At 50.7% G+C, this 18,594-nt stretch overlaps 1 protein-coding gene across 3 annotated transcripts in view; it reads right to left on the bottom strand.

Annotated features, from left to right (window-relative positions):
• The window catches only part of KCNJ6 (potassium inwardly rectifying channel subfamily J member 6), a 172,282-nt gene that overhangs the window by 34,166 nt on the left and 119,522 nt on the right, over window positions 1-18,594 (bottom strand). For all 3 annotated transcript variants that reach the window (XR_011470344.1, XM_070407197.1, XM_070407198.1), the window contains one exon: window positions 2,767-3,687. Coding sequence is in view for 2 of the 3 variants with exons in the window: in XM_070407197.1 (XP_070263298.1) it covers window positions 2,767-3,687 (921 nt within the window). In the remaining variant the exon portion in view is untranslated. The remainder of the gene's footprint in view (window positions 1-2,766; window positions 3,688-18,594) is intronic.

The raw sequence follows: 18,594 nt of genomic DNA, 5'->3' as shown, positions 1-18,594 counted from the left end.
TCATGACCTGCAGGGCACCGGGGTTGGGCAAGATGCACACCCTACCCTCAAGGTTCTTACTGTCATTTTCTAAAAATGAGCCTGACTCCGAGTGCTGGGCAAAGGCTTGCTGCAGTGCCGCTGGCGTTGGAATCATCTGCCAGATGTTCTGTGCTGAGCCTGGGACCCAGCTGACTGAAGGCCTGGGTGGCCAGCCTTCCCCAGGGCAGCTCAGCTCTCCAGAAAACCATGTTCTGATCCATGTATGCCCACACGTGGGTGACAGGGAGAGGGCACTGCATCAGGGTTGCAATGTGGGGCTCGTCCTTGAAATAGGCCTGCTAACTGAGATCACAGATAGTAGTTTAAGGTCAACTAAGACATTTTTGAAAGGAGAAATGAGTAGAGCGGAAGCCGTTTTGTGCCAGCTCACTGTTGTCAAGGCTCTTGGTGTCCCAACCAGTCCTCCAATGAATAATTAGGCCCTTGTGAATTTGTTTTCCTCAGTGTGCATTTGATCCATATTAATTCTTTCCTGTGACTTTGACTCATTGAAGCATTTCTTCCCCCTAAGGATCTGTTTAATGCCCACAAATACCAACTGTGTTTTTCATTCACAAAGGAAAGCATTCCCCTGAAGCTTAAGAGATCAGATGTGCTATAAGCACTGAATTGTATGAATCCCACCAGGAAAGGAACAAGACATGTCCAGCTTCCAGACAAGCCCAGGACTTTCTAGAACATTCTTCCCTTCACTTTCCAGAAGTTAGAAAACTTTTTTTTGTTTAAATCGAAAATTAATAGGGGTTGCCTTTTTCCAGGAACAAAGGCAGGTGTTTTGAATCTTTTCTTTTTTTGCTGGCACCTTCCCCCTTTCCTCCAAGAAAGCAGTAGAAAGGCCGTGGCAAGCATCACTGTGAATTATCAAGAAGACGGCGCCCCTCTCGTTAGAAAGGTTCAGGCATTACAAACTGTCCTCAGAAAGACAGGGCCTGCCCCAGGGAGAATGCCAGCTCAGGGACATCACAGGATAATTTGCTTATTCCGGGTTCATGTATTTTTTTGAGATTGAGTTTTGGGTGGAGCGAGCATGAAGCTCAGCTCCTACAGTTTGAAGCTCAGATGAACACCACTAACCAGAAAGCACATATTTCCAGTGGCTTTTGCTTCTTGAGCTCAGAGATGCCACGATAACAAGGCTTGTCCACTGCCCTCCCTCAGGTCCTATTGGGAGAGTTGATAGTGAGAAATCTAATATTCAAATTGCATCATGAGTGGTTGGTTTTTGCTGCCAGAGGCTGTGTCACAGGGGCCACCACTAGGGGGATCCAGAGTCCCTGTGCTCAGCCCCGTGGGAGAAGTTTCTGGTCTGTGGGAAATGACAGGGTTCCCCGTTTAAATTGCTCCCTCCCTCTCTCCTGCCTCTCCACTCCCCCAAACACACAACCATGGCTTCAGGAATACATCCGAAGTCAGGCTCAACTAACAGATAGCCCTGTTCACATCTTGTAGCAATCTTTTAGTATTCCACGATCATTCTTTTGCTATTCTTTACAGCTGTTTTCGGATTAGGTCCATGTTCCTTTAGTTCTATGGAAAGGAGCCCCCTCAAACCACTGAGCTCCATGCAAAGACCGCCACTCACATTTTCATTGCTGGTTGCATTTACAGACTGATGGCAAAGTTTCCACCAGGAGAGAAACTTGTTAGAGGTATGACCTTGCCTGCTGGGCACAGGCAAGCGGAGACACGGGACCAAGGACTTTCTTTTGAAGGGATGACGGAGGTCAGCTTAGGGGTTGATGAGGAATCTGGGGCCTGTCTGTGGGCCATATATTTTCAGATGAGATAAACCAACCCCGAGCCTCCAGTTGAAGACTTCCAAGCACAGAAGGGCAGATTGCATAACTAAACAGGATCCCAAGGCTACTATCAATGCTCAGAAGAACAGTAAAGAAATAGACAAGTTAGGGTTCTAGTTTATATGATTTCTGGAGGACACCATTGCTACCTTAGGTCAGAGTTTACGGCTCTGTTTTGTGAACAGTTACAGATAAACACGGGCAGAACCTATTTTGCTGGTGGGATGAATAACACGTGTAAAGTTCAGATATGAGTGAAGACTTCAATAAAAGCAGACCAGCTCTCCATTCTGAGAGCAGATGATCTTCCCTAAAGCACACCAATGAGAGGTCAATGGGGTTACGACGAATGGATCTTCGGCCTTTTGCTTTCCTGCTGGAGCTATTTACTGGGGCTGCAGGATTGTGTCTGCCGGGGGTTCAGCAGGTAGAGTATGGAGATAGACGCCAAGCACTCACTCGACATAAAACAACGCTATGGGCCTTGCAAATAGCTCCCAAAGAAGAGGGGAAATTGCATTTTTATTAAAGCGATTTGTCAGGCTTCCTCTGAAAGCCTTCCCGTCTTCCTCCTGGCGAGGCAATAAATAACCCCAAGTATTTAAATTGACCATGTTTCAGCGCCATTTAAAAGGTGCTTCAGCGAGAAATTTTAACTTACGTAAATACTCGGAAATTTAACATATATTAAGCAGTGTTTTTAAAACACTTGTTTATTAATTTGTTTCTAAAGGCCTTTTAAAAAGCGACGCTGGCCTTCTTGGTGGATAGACTTGAGGGGATAAACTACATGGGCATACCACGTCATGAAGTGAGGGGCGGTGTCAACAGTGAGTGCGGTGCAGCTTTCCCATAAATAAGAATGTGAAACCCCGTTGAAAGGAGCCTGGGTCCCACAGACACCCCAGGATGAAGCAGGCCTTACCTGTGGCTTCCACCATCCCTTCCAGGATGACCACGATCTCCAGTTCCTCTTTGGGCAGCTGGGCTTTGGAGATTTCCCAGAAAGGACTCTGTTGGTTGATTTCGTGACTGATGATGAGAGGCGACACCAGGAACAGCCGGTCATCCCCGGTGTAATACCCGACGTTGATGTCCGTCTGGTTCAAGGGGATGAACTCCCCCTCTGAGGTCTGTTTGGATTTGATCAGCTTGGCTCGGATGGAGGCCTCCACGATGTGGGAATTCCTGAGGTCCCCGACGCGAAACATCAGGCACAGCTTCCCATCCCGCATGGAGATCACCGCGTGGGTGGAGAACACCAGGGTCTCTGCCCTCTTCTTGGGTTGCGATATTTTGACAAACATGCATCCCACCATGAATGCATTGACAATGGACCCCAACACCGACTGGACTAAGAGGAGAATAATCCCCTCCGGGCACTTGTCCGTGATGACCCGGTAGCCATAACCGATGGTGGTTTCTGTCTCTATTGAGAATAAAAAAGCAGAGACGAACCCGTTGAGGTTGGTGACGCAGGGAGTCCAGGACGGGTCCTCTATGTGGTCCATATCTCCTCGGATATACGCTATTAGCCACCAGATCATCCCAAAAAAGAGCCACGTGACTGTGTAAACCATGACGAAGATCAGCAGGTTGAACCTCCACTTGAGGTCGACTAAGGTGGTGAAGATGTCGGTCAGGTAGCGGTAGGTCTCCCTCACGTTGCCATGGTGCACGTTGCACTTCCCGTCCTTCCGCACGTACCTCTGGATTTTCCTTTTGGTCCGGTCTCGGCAGATGTGTCTCGGCAGGTCATCCCTGGCCTGCTTAGGCAACTTTGGCTGGTGAATGGCCACGGGGCTCTCCACGTCCTGGTCCATGGAGTCACCCTCCAGGACGTTAGCTGGTGGTTTGGAGAAAAGAAAAGAAAGACCGAATGAAATGCTGGCTCTTAGGGGATCATGGAAACCACACCGTGTTTGGGATATGAACGTCAAACCAAACACCATTTGTGTAGCTATGCACAAAATAGACAAAGCGAGTTTTATGTGGCATCGTCTGGACAGGCCCCAAGTTGACTTGGACTCTTTGCTCTGCCGTCTACCTTTGTGTAGGGACTTCAACCCCCTTCCCAGCAGACAGAGCTTCCAGCTGTGAAAGCGTCTCCAGGCCAGCAAGTTCTGAGAGTCAGCTCTCAGCCAGGGGTCTCCCGCTTCACCTGAGACGCCACGGCAGGGAGCTGCACACTGTGGATAAGGAGATGTTAGGATTCGGACAGTCTCCGCTCTTCCACTTAGCAAATGTGGGCTCTTAGATGTGCTATTTTTTATATCACTTCCCCGCTCCCCTCTCCCTGCCCCACAAATGTGGAGAGGGGGCCTTTCGGGAGGTAAGTAAGGTTGAATGAGGTCATACGGTGGGTCCCTAATTCTACAGGGCTGGTGTCTTCATAAGAAGAGGAGGAGACACCAGGATGTGTACCTGGAGGAAAGGACATGTGAGAGCCGTGGGAAGGCGGCCATCTGTAAGCCAGGAGCAGAGGTCTCCCAGACCAACCGGAGTCCCCAGAAACCAACCCTGCTGGTACCTCGATCTCCACTTGCCAGCCCTCAGAATTGTGAGAAAATACATTTCTGTCGTTTAAGCCTCTCAGTTTGTGGTGCCCTGTTATGGCAGCCCAGGGAGACTAACACACTATCCGAATTCACTGAGCCTCAGTTTCCACATTTACCAAGTGGTGATCAAGATGCCCAACTCATGGGGTTGTAGTTGGATGAAACCACATACCTGCCTGGAACCGACACGTAATACATTTCCTTCCAACTAAATTGTTCCTTTGCTACTTTCCTTATGTTTAGGGCAAGATCTTTACATTGTCACTCAGATTTCAGAGTTTAAAAAAAAGGTCTGGTTTTTGTTGGTTGATTTCATGCCAAGGTTAAAACAGTGTGGGGGAATCTCTTTTTTTGAGTGTTTACACATTTGATTTGGTTGCTGCCTCCACATTGACTATCTGCAGTCCTGGCGTGTGGCTATGTTTTGCTGAAGGCCCACCTGTGATGAAAGCATTGGTAGAATCGGCAGTTACTCATGCATTAGGAAAACTCTTCTAGAATCTGCGTGCAAGGGGAAGTTTGGCACGGCTGCTGTTACCACACACATAGAAGCCACCATGCGAAGCTACTTGCTCAGCCAACACCTTCCAAGCTCCCTAAGGGGCTTATGAGCCGTTTCTTCCCCCAGGCTCTCCTTCTGTGTCCGTTGACTCTATCATGCGTTTTGTCCACGGCACCTACGGTTTGTCCCCTTGGTTAACCACAGAGAAAGGCAGTCTGTTGAGAAAACCCTCATCTGGTTAAGGAAACAGCTGGGGGTGGGACTCAGGTGGTGCCAACGTGACATCAGTGGCCTAGGTCTGCTCTTATATTTCAGCCTCCGGAAGAGGCCCATCTGGTCTGTAGAACAGACGGTTGGGTTTGGCAACTTTGACTTTTAGATTCTGGCCCTCCTTCTCCTCTTCTTCCTCCTCCTCCTACTCCTCCTCCTCCTCCTTCTTCTCACTCTTCTCCTCCTCCTCTCCCCCTCCTCCTCTTCCTCCTTCTTGGAACAGATATCAGGACAGGAGTGAGAGGGCAGCAGCTGAGGCTGGTTCAGGGTGGAGGTGAGTGGAGAATCTAGATGGATGTGCGGGTGACGTCCCTCTCACTGACGACACCCCCAACAGGGCATGATGATTGTGGCCCCGAGTGGTCACAGCTGAGGTCTCACTGTTGGTTTTGCCCCGAGTGGGACCAGCTCTGGGCTCACACCCCGGCAGGTTGGAGGCCTTTGCTGTAGACCTGGCGAGTGCCTTGCTTTGACCCAGGTGCTAAGCTCCTGATGGTGCAAAGCCACCCGCGCCCTCGTCACCTGGAGCCCTTCCGTGGAGAAGAGGGCTTGTCAGATTAGCTGCTTTTTAAGTCTTCAGCGAGATTCATACTTTAAATGTCAGGGAGGAAGTTCACGCCCACCCCCGCCACCCACGGTGAAGCTGTTTCCCCCCTTTCCTGGCTCAGCTGTCACTTCAAGCTCCAGGCCGGCCTTCTGAGCTGGGGGGCCTGTGTGAACAGTTAGAGTGAGTGGGGTGAGTGCTCTGGACAGTCCCAGGAGCTGCCAGTGATCCTCCAAACCTGTTCCCCCCTCTGCTAGCTCGGGACTGAGCACAGTTCCTGGCCTCCTCTGCATTGAGGGGTGGCCACGGGCTGAACCCCCTTCTGCCCTTAAAGAGTGTATGTGCCCCCCTATGCCCGTGCCCTTCCATGGGGAGTGGAGGGGCCTGGGGCCTGTGCTCGTGGCAGAGCTGCCGTCCGACTAGAAACCAGAAAAGAAGTGACTGTGTCTGAGCCATTATGCAGTTTGCGTCTGGAATGAAATCGAGCCTCATCTTTCACTTTATGGGCAGCAGCACTGACACGCACGGGCCGAGGGCACCGTGATGAGGGCGCTGCGTGGGAAAGAGCGGGGAGAGGGGACCGGAGGGGAGACGGAGGGTTTGCGTTTGGCACCTGTAACGAACCAGCAGGTGGAACAGGTAAATCCTGCGTGACTCAAATGCCTTTTAAAAGCAAACAAACTGAGAAAGCTAGACGATCTTGGGAGCGCGGTGTGAAGGTGGCCTCCTGGGTGCCCTGCGGCTGAGGCCAGGGTGCGAGCAAGGTGTGTCCCTGGGAAGATGGGGAAGGGGTTCAGAAGGTGCCACCCCAAACCTGCCACTGGCATGCTGACTGTTTTGAGTTAAAGGTGCCTAAGAAGCAGCCGGTGCAAGAAGCACACGCTGACCCGCCTTGTCCTCCTGAAATCAGGAGCTACGTCCCCTGTCAGAGGAGCCCTGCCTGCTTCAGGAGAGACAGGGAATGCAGGGCCGAGAAGTCCGCATCAACAAACCGCGTTAAACCAGGCCGACCTGGCCGCTCCTTCCCCGTGCACCACCCAGAGCCCCAGCCTCCCTGTCTGGCCAGCTCTTCCCAGGTTATTCTTTGTCTACAGGCTTCAAGGCTTCCTGCTTCGATCGCATCGTTGGGCCTCCTGTGAAGCTTCCCAGGCACATGGGAAAATTCAATAAAACGCGTCTGCGTTCCTCCTGCTAATCTGACTTATGTTCCGTTTAGTTCTTAGGCCTCCGAGAGACCTGCGGGCAGAGGGGAATTTTTCTTGCCTTGCGATGGGGAGGGGAGGCCGGGCCTCTACAGTGGCTGGTGGGAAAACAGGCTCAGAGGCCAGAGAAACCAAAATTCTTGCGAGGCCGGAATACCTGGGGACTAGGAGAGACTGAAGCAGGAGTCCAAGGGGCAGGGGGCCAGGCCAGTGAGGGGTGTGGGGTGTGGAGCGGGGCCCCAGCTGGCGGCTGTGTCCAGGGCAATGGCAGGGGCCCTGGGCAGGGGAGAGAAGCCGCCTCAGCTCCGGGGTGCAGAGGCGTCCAGGGGGACCCAGAAGGGAATGCTCACGAGGGCTCTTAACCTTTCTTTCTTCCCCGGAACCCCAGGTGTGAATGGAGGGGTGATCTGAACTGCATTTGCAAGAGCGTTTGGAGCTGCTCAGCACAGTGAGCTGCAGCTGCGGCTTGGAGAGCAGACATCCTTCCTGCATGCCTGCGCAGACCTGGGTGCGAACGACCTCTCAACACCTCGGCTGCGACCCCCCATGGCCCCAGGGCCCCCTGGCTGTCCATGTAGACCCCCCTCCCTCAGCCTCACCCCCTGCCCGGCTGCACGTGCTTCAGCATCGTGCACATAGGTTGACTGGGATAACGCAGAAGAACTGCTAACGGTGAAGTATGTACAGCGCACAAGAGGATATGCGAGAGGTCCTGAGGGGCGGCCGCAAGGCGCTTGGTGATTCATAAGTCGATGCTCAACTACTGAGCCACGCTGGCTGGGCCCTTCCTTATTTCTTATATCAAAATGAATTCCAAGTGAATTAAGGATTTAAGTGCAAAGAAAAAAATAAAACTACAGAGGGAGTGGAGATGTATTTTTATAATTCTAAAAGTTGGGAAAGCTGTTCTAACCATGATAGGAATCCAGAAAGTATTTTAAAACACTGTTATTTTTGTCAATATAAAAATTTTAAATGTTTGTAAGGAAAGTGGGAAGACAAACCAGCAAACATATTGGCAACACATAACATACACATTCCCAATTTACAAAGGCAACAAACGTCCCATAGAAAACATGGTCACAGAAAACGGATAAGGGGCTTAGAAGAGAAAAAGCACACAAATGTGTCAAGCAAATGGAAAGACTGTCCAACTACGGCAAAGTAAAAGCAGCGCAAATATCATAACACTCTCCCCCCAAAGTTAGCAAAATTAAAAATAAACGACAGATGGGGAGTGTGTGTTGGGAAGGCAGTGGGATTGGGAACTCAGAGGTGTTATTGTAGGTGTTGACTGGCAGTCTTTCTGGAGGGCAGGTGACAGGAAGTCTTATGATTTAGAAATGGTTAGAGGTCTTGGATTAGCGGCTAGGCATTCCTCCCAAGGGAATAATTCCACAAACGTTCACCAGTTGTACACAGGGCTATATTGCAGCCTCTTGTATAGCAGTGAAAAATTAGAAACGAGCGAAGTATCTATCAGCAGAGCACTGGTTAAACACATTTTTGCACATATCACCAATGGCATACTATGCGGTCATGAAAAATGATTTTCCAGTGCTTTGGGGCCTTTACCTCTTTGTACAAAGACCACCTTCTTAATGAGGCCTCTGTTTACCCCCCTTTGGAAACAGTAAACACAGCTGCCCGGTTCTCAGGTGCCCCCTTCTGGTACTGCTGTGCAATTCTTCATAGCACTTTCCACCTTTCAGCCTGAGAGGTTATTTACTCTTTTAATTTTCTGCTGCCTGTTGGCTCCTGTGGGAAGGGAAGTTCCCCAAGGGCAGGGATCGGTGTGTGTCTTATTCACAGATGGATCTCAGGCCCTGGAGCAAGTGCCCAGCACACAGCACCTCTCACTGAATGAATGGGGATGTGTTCATTGACTTGGCTGGTTGCCCAGCCATAGCGCTAAGCGAAAAGGCAGAATAAGGAACATAGAATCCACTCTGCATATATTACCTTCTTGCAAATGTGTGTGTGTGTTTATGAATGTGTGTGTGTGTGTGTGTGTGTGTGTAGAAGAATGTTTTCCAAGATGTTCATTTTGATCCATCTCTGAGTTGTAAGTTTGTGGGTGTTTTTGCTTTCTCTTTGATTTTTCTATATTTAGCTTTTCCCTTAACATACTTATATCATCTAAAAAATAAGTAGGAAACATGAGGCCATTTCTGTGTTGAATAACCGGAACAGATGCTGCAGAGACCGAGCGATGTCTTTGGGCTTGGAAATTGGGACTCTGGTTGAGTAGTGTCTCCCTCACAGTCATGTCCACCCTGAACCTCAGATTGTAACCTTATTTGGAAATAAGGTATTTTCAGGTGTAATGAATGAGGTCATACTGGACCCCAAATCCAATTGAGCATTCACATAAGAGACAGAGAAGAACATCCAGAGACACAGGGAGGCCACCTGAGCACAGAAGCAGGGGTTGGGGTGATGTTCTCCAAACCAAGAAGCTGAGAGAGGCAGGAAGGACCCTCCCCAGAGCTGTTGGAGGGAGCATGAGCCTGCCTTCACCTTGATTCTCTCCAGGGCTGTGAGAGAATACACTTCCGTTGTCTTAGGCCTCCACTTTGAGTTAACTGTGGCAGCCACAGGAGACTAATATAACTGGTGACTCTGGTGAGAGGGGGGATGGCTGAGCAGTGGGTTGTAGAGCCAGGTTGCAGGTGGGGAGGAGTGGTTGGAGTGGGAGGGGGTGAGAGAGAGGATGTGGAGAGGCTGTGCTTAAAGACAGAGAGCTAGAAGGAGCTGACGGGGCCAGACTCTCTCTCTCTCTCTCTCTCTCTCTCTCAATATGTATGTATGTGTGTGTGAGTGTGTGCATGATGGGTGCTTATAGAGCACCTTCACATGCGGAGAGGAAGCCAAAGGGGAGAGGTTGGTGCTATAAGGAAGGGGCGGTGGCGGAGTGAGGTGTTGGAGGGAGTGGCTGTCAACAGGGAGCAGAAGTGGAGGGACAGGACATGCAGACCTAGGGATGAAACTTGCTCCCTGAAAGGTAGGAAAGGTAGGCTGAGCTGGGGAGGGAGGAGGCAGCTGGGAAGAATATGGGGACATCTTTCTGAGGCTTTGTGTCATGGAGGCGCTGCACGTTGGCTCACTTTCCAGCATGAATTTCAGGAAAACTGTATTTCAGCAGACTCCTTGAATCAAATCTGTATCTAGCAATGCAAACAGCGGAACGTGGCTTAACCACAGCCCAGGCAACGCTTTCCCATCGCTACTGCTCAGGAGAAGACATGTGAACAGACATCTGTACACCCATGTTCACAGCAGCATCATTCACAGTAGCCAACAGGTGGGTGCAACCAAGTGTCTATGAACTGACGTGCGGATAAGCGCAATGTGGTCCATCCGCACATCGGATAGGATTCCGCCTAAGCAGGGAGGCTGACACCTGCCGCAGCACGACGAGCCTGAAGGACACTGTGCTAGACATAAACCAGTCACAAGAGGACAAACACTGTCTGACTCCACTGATCTGAGGCATCTAAAGAGTCACATTCATGGAGACAGAAAGTGGAGTGGCCGTGGTCAGGGGCTGGGGAGGAGGGAGGGCTTGTGTTCGTGGGTGTGGCGTGTGGGTCGGGGGAGAGGAGGGAGATCTGGGGATGGATGCGGTGACGGCTGCACAACCGTGAGAATGTGCTCAACGCTACAGAACCAAACACTTACAGATGGTTACAACGGTGGGCAAAGGACTAAATAGACACTTTTCGAAAGAGGACATTCAGAAAGCCCAGAGACACATGAAAACATGCTCAAAGTCACTAATCATCCGAGATGCAAATCAAAACAACAATGAGGTACCATCTCACACCTGTCAGACTGGCTATCATCAACACATCAACAAACAACAAGTGCTGGAGAGGACGCGGAGAAAAAGGAACCCTTGTGCACTGCTGGTGGGAATGCAGACTGGTGTAACCATCATGGAAAACAGTATGGAGTTTCCTCAAAAAGTTATAAAAATGGAACTCCCATTTGACCCTGTGATCCCACTTCTAGGAATATATCCCAAGAAACCAGAAACGCCAATCAGAAAGGATATATGCATCCCTATGTTCATAGCAGCACAATTTACCATAGCTAAGATTTAGAAACAGCCTAAGTGCCCATCAGCAGATGAATGGATTAGAAAACTGTGGTACATCTACATGATGGAATACTATGCTACTGTAAAAAAGAAGGAACTCTTACCATTTGCAACGGCATGGATGGAACTGGAGAGCATTATGCTAAGTGAAATAAGCCAGTCAATGAAAGAAAAATACTATGTGATCTCACTCATTTATAGATAATAAAGACCATTATAAACTGATGAACAAAAATAGATACAGAGGCAAAGCAGCATCGAACAGATTGTCAAACTACAGCGGTGCCGGGAGCCGGTCCATCCTTGCTGTTTCAAGGGACCTGGCATATATGGCATATTGTTCTTAATATGTTTGCTCACCTTCTTGGCGCTATGTGTTTTAACCAAGGTCACCTCTCCGAGAAAGGTGGTTTTCCCAGGTAGGGATTTTCCCCTGAAGTTAGGGAGGGGATAAAACTCCTTAACTAAGTGCCAGGTGGGTAGTTAATCACTTTAACTACAAACAATCATGCTTGAGCTACATAATCTTTACTCCCTGGAATGGAGATAAGAAACGCCCTAACCTTTGTAATAGAAATTGACAGGATTAAAATCGGCTGGTATAAATACGGATGTAACAAGACAATAAACATCAGATCCACATCAGCTCCTCATCAGCTCCTCATCAGCTCCTCATCAGCTCCTCATCAGCTCTTCATCAGCTCTTCATCAGAGCCTCATCAGATCCTAACCAGAACCTAGCAGAGAACATGGCAAAAGATCCTGGACAGAACCTGGCTACAGAACTTCACTGCAGAACCTAGACAGAACATGGCAGAAGAACCTGGATAGAACCTAGCTGGAGAACCTATCGAGAGAACATGGACACAGAACTTGGCTAGAGATCCTGGCTAGGCTGCTGATCAACTGAACGCTGTCTCCATGTCATTCCTTCTTCGCCGACTCCGTCCACACCTTTGGGGATCCCTGGACCCGTTGGGGTTGGACCCCAACACAGCGGGAAGGCTGGGGTGGGTTGGGGGGCGGGGTAAGAGATCAACCGAAGGACTTGTATGCATGCATATAAGCATAACCAATGGACACAAGACATTGGGGGGTAGGGGAGGCTGGGAGAAGTTCAAGGGGGAAAATAAAAAGGAGACATATGTACTACTCTTTGTAATATTTTAAGCAATAAAGCAAAATTAAAAAAAAGAATGGTTAAAACGGCAAATGTTAAGTTATGTATATTTTACCCACTAAGAAAGAAACTGTCTTAGGAAAAGAAAAGCATGAATATTTTCTAAATGATGGTAGGTGCACAGTGGCAGTGGCTTCAGGCTAAGATGCTGCAGACTGAGGTCAGGGCGGGGTTTTCTGAGATTGTCTTGTTGTGATACGGGCTCCCATGTTATCCCCGAGACATTGAAGGACAACTCAGAGCGGTCGCTGCCAATGATGCCTGACGTGTGAGATTAGAAGTTTCCTTTTGGCCCTTTGCCTGATGCTTGTCTTCTTGTGTGAGTTCTTACCTGAGGATTTCCCCTCCCTGGGGACCGGTGGGGATGCTTGTCATCTGTGTCCCATATGCCCTGGGGAGGTGAACTGGTTCCTGCTGTGCTGAGCTACTGGGACTATGGGAGACGACCACAATCAGAAACCCAGGCAGACGGGAAGTGTCATGTCACAGACATGTGGAGAACAGTGCCTCTGCCCGCTGGGAACTCCTGACAGCCAAGAAAGGGCCCAGGGTCCTATTAAAATTAGCCAGGGGGCTCACACTGTGACCCTGAACTTAGAATGTCTAGGACCCACTGTGAGGCCAGAGGATTAACGATGGCTGCTCCATGCGTGGGAGATGGCTTTGTAAAATGTGCCACTTCATTGCTTAACGGAGAGAGATGCCAGGTCCCTGTGGGCTGGAGGAAGGAAACTGACATTCTATATCCCGATTTCTCTTTTAAAGGTGATTTCAAGAATTAGAACCATCGACAGTTAAAACCATCAGAACCTTTCGGGGCCACTGACTGCCACAGCCGGGTGGGCTGTCTACTGCACAGTGGCGTTCAGATGAGGGCAGTGAGGGGGCTGTGCTCTGCCGGCCACACCGGGCACCTTTCCCAGGCCCGAGTCTGCTCAGAGGACAGGCCACCGGCTGGGATTTGCTCAAGGCGCTGTCTGGCTAGAGCAGTCCTGTGACCTCGGGCACCTTCAGTTCCTTGTCCTCCACTTTTTATTGCGCACAAAGAAAGTGAGGCCCAAAGAAGCCAACTTACGTGGCAGGAGGCAGAGCCAGAGTGCTTCTGTCCCTCAGGAAACTTGGACTTGATGGTCTCCCTCTGGAGCAAGAATCCCTTCTGCTCCTTGTTACTGCGGGGTGGGCCCGTAGCCAGCCAGACGGGGTCCCTGCTCTGCTGCCCACTCAGTGGGACCAGGAGCCACAGGTCCTTCACTGGCAAACTGAGTTAATGCTACCCTATTGGGCTCATGGGAGAATTAGGGACATAATTCTTGTTGGCAGGTGGCCTGGTGACAGGGCCACGTGCTTTGGCGGCGGGCGGGTCTGGGTTGGAACTCTGCTGTTCCATCTGCAATCCGTGTGCATTCGTTCCGGCCACATCGCATCTGAGTCTCAGTTTCCTCAATTGTTAATGAGAATAAGACCTACCTTACAGGGTTACTGTGAGAAAGAAATAAATCATGCGAGCGTCGCACCTGCTACAGAGCAGACATTGAACAAATGGTAGCAATTATGATAGTGTCTGGGTCGGAGAAGCCACACGATTTGTAGCTATAATAATCCCTGTTTGTATAAGCCCAACATTGTCCTGGAAACGGTGGGAAATTCAGAAGCGATCTAAGACACAGATGGGCAGGCCCATCTGGGAGCTCAGAGCCTGCTTGCTGACAAGACCTGCAGTGTCCCATCCCAATGTGCAGTTGCCTGCAACACGGTGGACACGAGACTAAGACCCTTCCAGCATGTCAGAGGCAGAGGGCAGTGGTGGCTGGACAGATTAGCCAAGGGAAGGAGCTGGGGAATGACTGTGGCCCCGAAGTGGGAAAGGAAGAAAGCCAACTCTTATTGAACAGCTAGTGTCAAGTACTGGGCTGGGCACCATAGCCACGAGGGAAGTGTTGGCCCATCTTACAGATGAGGCGATGGAGGCCCATAGGGCTGAGTCACTTGCTGAAGCTTACACGTCTGACATGTGGTGGAACTAGGACTCTCCGTCATGTTCTGAAGTTCATGTTCTTTCTCTTCTGCCATTGCCGACAGATGAGAGGAAGCGTGTGTGTGTGTGTGTGTGTGTGTGTGTACACAAGTGAGGAGAAGAGTGGCAATGAGAAGGATCTTGCCCTACTTTTGTTCCGTGAATTACCCCGTGGAGTGGAAGAAATGAAAATAAAGGAGCAATGGTCTTGAGGTTCATGCCTGGGGCAAAGGTCAACATCAGAGTGGGGATGGTAGAGACAGAAGACCAGGGGTAGGGTCAAAAAAAGGATTTAATGTGTCAGAAAGAAGTCTGGTAAGAGGAGAATTCTGGTGCTTTTTATAAAATCTAATTTGTGGAGGGGATGGCAGTTGGAGGGCGGGATAAACCTTTGTTGAACTCTACCACGTGCCTGCACTGAGCTGAGTGGCTTCTCGGCCATTTCAGTTGTTCCCATCCTTCCGGACTCGGTGGCAGTTGCATCACTGGTGTGAGACAGGCGGGACACCCTGACCAAGGCCACACAGTCAGAGCCGGTCCAGGGTGCTGCACTCCGAGTGGGCAGCTCTTTCCAGGAACCAAACAGGATAGACATGCAAACACCCCAGCCCAGCAGAGCTGAGCGAATGGAGGAACCATCCCAGAGAATGGGGGTGTGGAGTGTGCTCTTCATTCTTCTTGTGTTACTGAAGAATGAAGAGCACACGTACCCCAGGGACAAGCACAGAGAGGGGTGAGGAGGAGCAGGAAGTGAGAGGGAGGGGCAGGAAGTGGCTGTGAGGAGACACAGTGACAGGGCGTGTCCAGGCCCCGAAGGCCAAGGAGGGGTAAGGGGCACAGGGAGAGGTTAGAACGTGGGCTCTTAGCTCCTAGCAGAACTGAGACAGCTCCTAGCCCCCACGTGCAGGTTCTAGAACCTGGACCGCCAAGCCTCCTGAGAGGGGTGGCTCAGCTCTGGAGTGAGGGTAGGGAAGCCCTTTCAGAGAAACCGGTTCCTCCCTGCCTGGTGGGCAGGGCATTTCCTTGTATTTTCTAGGGCAAGACCGGTTGGGACCCGCTCAGACCACACACGTGGTGGGATTTCAGGCGGAGGAGAGCAGTCAATCCGCGCCTCCCAGGAGCCAGAGCTCCAATTTTAGACAGAGGTTTCAGTGCACTTCCCATGAACCCTCTTCTGTGCAGAATTCTAGCAAGTGGGAAATTGCATGTCACTTCCTCTGCTGTCCCCCTCCTGGGGCGCCAGTAACTGGGTTTGAGAAGGAGAAGCGTCCTGGCTAATTTGCTTGAGCAGCGACCAGGTAATTGAGGGTTCAGGATAACTGCACCCCACAACCAAACACCTGTTGGGCGGCATCACCTGATACCAGCACAAAAGGGGGTGGGAGGCTGGAGAGCAGGTGGTCAGGGCTTTTCTCTGCTCTAATGAGGTATGAGGTATGTTTAATTTCACAAGAAAACAGCGATTTCCCCGCCTCATTTCCCACCTCGTCTCCGCCTCTAACGCACACTCTGCGGGCCTCGTGCTGTTTAATCCCGCACTTGCAGCTGAGCTGGCATTTTAAACAGACCAGTGCGGCCCCTCGCTCCCCACAAAGACTCGCATCCTCCAAATGTGGTCCAGCAGACACGCTAATTCCCGCATCAATAAAACAGAATTACTTCTACTGAGACGTGGTTTAAATTTCTGGTGAAACCTGATCGGAATACAAAAGGCTTACAATGTGCACTTCATTAAGTCTGAGTTGTTCTGGAAGAATCTGCAGTTGGCATTTCAGGGTCTTTTGGAGAGAAATCAGCAACAACCCCCCCCCCCCCCCCCCCCCCCCCCCCCCCAGTCATTGCCTTCCTCTCAAAAATGGGCATTTCCCTGTCTGGGGTTTTGTGGAAGGAAAGGCATTGGACTTGGGGTCGGAAGACCCAAGTCTTCAGATAGATAACCACTTGGCCTACCTTCCCCACATCTCGTGTCTCTCCTCCAAGGACTATTGGACGACACCCTATGGGCTTTCACCCTGATAAATAGTCACTACCAACAATTTGCTTTAGAATGATCTGTGTCCAATGAGTGAACTACTTCTTATTTTCTCTGGAAAGCAAATGAACTATCTCTTAGCCTTACACTCTGAAAGGCTCTGGCAGGTTTCAGCAGGTGTGCGAGTCTCCTGTCCCCTGACATGGAGGATTATATTCCAAGAGGCAAACATTTCCCAGGTACCAGAGGAGAAGTGACCCCCCCCCCCCTGCCCCGCATCAGACGTGTAGGGGTGGCCCTTTCCTCGCTCTGTCTCTATTTTCTGGATACCTCGGTTTCCTATGAGCCTGCACCCGCATTCTGGGTTCTCTTCCGCGTGAGAGTGGCCAACCTCGTGGGCTTCATTTGCAGCAGTTTCTTGCGCGTTAAGTGTTTTTCTCGTTTGCTTGAGTCACGGTGCGCTACCCACCCAAGGCTGGAGTGCTGACAAGCAGAGTCTGAATCTTCAGAATTCTGAGACGTGAGTTTTTGGTTCTCTATTTTGCCAGGGTCCAGGAATATCATGTTTCTTCTCAAAATAATTTCACTGGCTGAGGATACCTGATAAACACCCAAGATGGGCTGAGAGTGCGGGGACGATCTCGGGGTGTCCCTTGGGGAGGAGTTAAGTAGCATGTGGGTCCATGCATGTATCTCCCCTTTTCCAGTGGGAGTGAGACATTGCTGAGGCCTCCACGGTCTCTACAAAGGGGAGCCTAGGCCAAGGATTCTATGGAGGAGAGAGCAAGATGTGAGAATCTCAGACTCCCTGAGCCCCCTCTAAGTCGAGGAGACTATAATTGGGCTAAGTTCAGTGGCCTGCTGTTGAAGCTGCTCTACAGAAAAATTCAAACAAATAAACAAATAAACAAAAGCCCTGATTTGAGCGTTTGCCAATTTCGGTGGTGTAAAAACTTCCACTATGGCTGATTTCAAACTATCAATGGTTGACCAGTTCCCCAAATCCCAAATATTTAACAATCACCTCTCATGAGCTGGTATTAACTTCAGTACCCCCTGGGTCAAGACCTACATTCTCAACATGGGGGTGAAGAAACCCTGTTTTGGTGGGAGGTGGTGGGGAATGACAGTGAAGTGGGAGGGAAATAAAGGACTGATAAGTTTAGGAAATGCAATCTACTCTGTCAGCTTCTTTGTGAATTCTAGAGCAAGTTAGCATACTAAGGATTCTGATTTATATATATACTAATGGCCCGGTGCATGGATTTGTGCACATCGAAAGGAAATTAATTAGGAGAAAGATTCATGTGGTAATTATGTTACTGCAAAAAATTACAGGTCAAAATAGTATATATATAATACAGTATTATAAAATTAAAACATGCATGCGATTGGTGCCAGTGAGAGCTTTATATGTATCATGCATGCGTGAGTCAACATTTACTCTTAAATTGCCAGTGTGTGTCATATGTACTGGCTGGTCAGTCAGTCAGACAGACATATGGTCAGTCACTTAGCCTTTTATATATATAGACTAGAGGCCCGGTGCACAAAAATTTGTGCACTGGGGGGGGGGGGGTGAGCGGGGGTCCTTCAGCCCGGCCTGTGCCCTCTCGCAGTCTGGGACCCCTCAGGAGATAACGACCTGCTGGCTTAGGCCAGCTTCTAGGTGGCAGAGGGCAGGCCCAATCCCTAGGTGCAGCCCCTGGTCGGGCTCAGAGCAGGGCTGATTGGGGAGTTGGGGCACCGCCCACTGTCATGCACAGAGCAGGGTGGATTGAGATGTTGCGATGCCACCCTCAGTCACGCTCAGGGTGGGGCCGATTGGGGGGTTGGGGCACTGCCCCCTGTCACACTCAAGGCAGGGTCGATGGGGAGGTTGCAATGCCACCCTCTGTCATGCACAGAGCAGGGCCCATCAGGGTGTTGGGGCGCTGCCCCCTGTCACTCACAGAGCAGGGACCATCAGGGGGGTTGGGGCTCCGTACCCTGTCACGCACAGAGCAGGGCCAATCAGGGGGTTGGGAAGCTCCCCCCTGTCATGCACAGAGCAGGGCCCATCAGGGGGTTGGGAAGCTCCCCCCTGTCACGCACAGAGCAGGGCCCATCAGGGGGTTGGGGAGCTCCCCCCTGTCACGCACAGAGCAGGGCCGATAGGGGAGTTAGGGCACCGCCCCCTGTCACACACAGAGCAGGGCAGATCAGGGGGTTGGGGCGTCGCCCTCTATCACCCACAGAGCAGGGCCGATCAGGGGGTTGGGACGCCACACCCTGTCACACACAGAGCCGCAGGGCAATCAGGGGATTGGGGAGCTCCCCCCTATCAGGCACAGAGCAGGGCTGATCAGGGGGTTGGGGAGCCTTCCCCTGTCACGAACAGAGCAGGGCGGATAGGGAGGTTGTGGCCCC

This window comes from Myotis yumanensis, unplaced genomic scaffold (genome assembly GCF_028538775.1).
Source record: "Myotis yumanensis isolate MYYU_CA2020_CCGP unplaced genomic scaffold, mMyoYum1.0.hap1 SCAF_2, whole genome shotgun sequence".
In the NCBI taxonomy this organism is placed as follows: Eukaryota; Metazoa; Chordata; class Mammalia; order Chiroptera; family Vespertilionidae; genus Myotis; species Myotis yumanensis.
The sequence above is the reverse complement of the archived record's forward strand: the minus strand, read 5'-3'. Positions and strand labels throughout refer to the sequence as shown.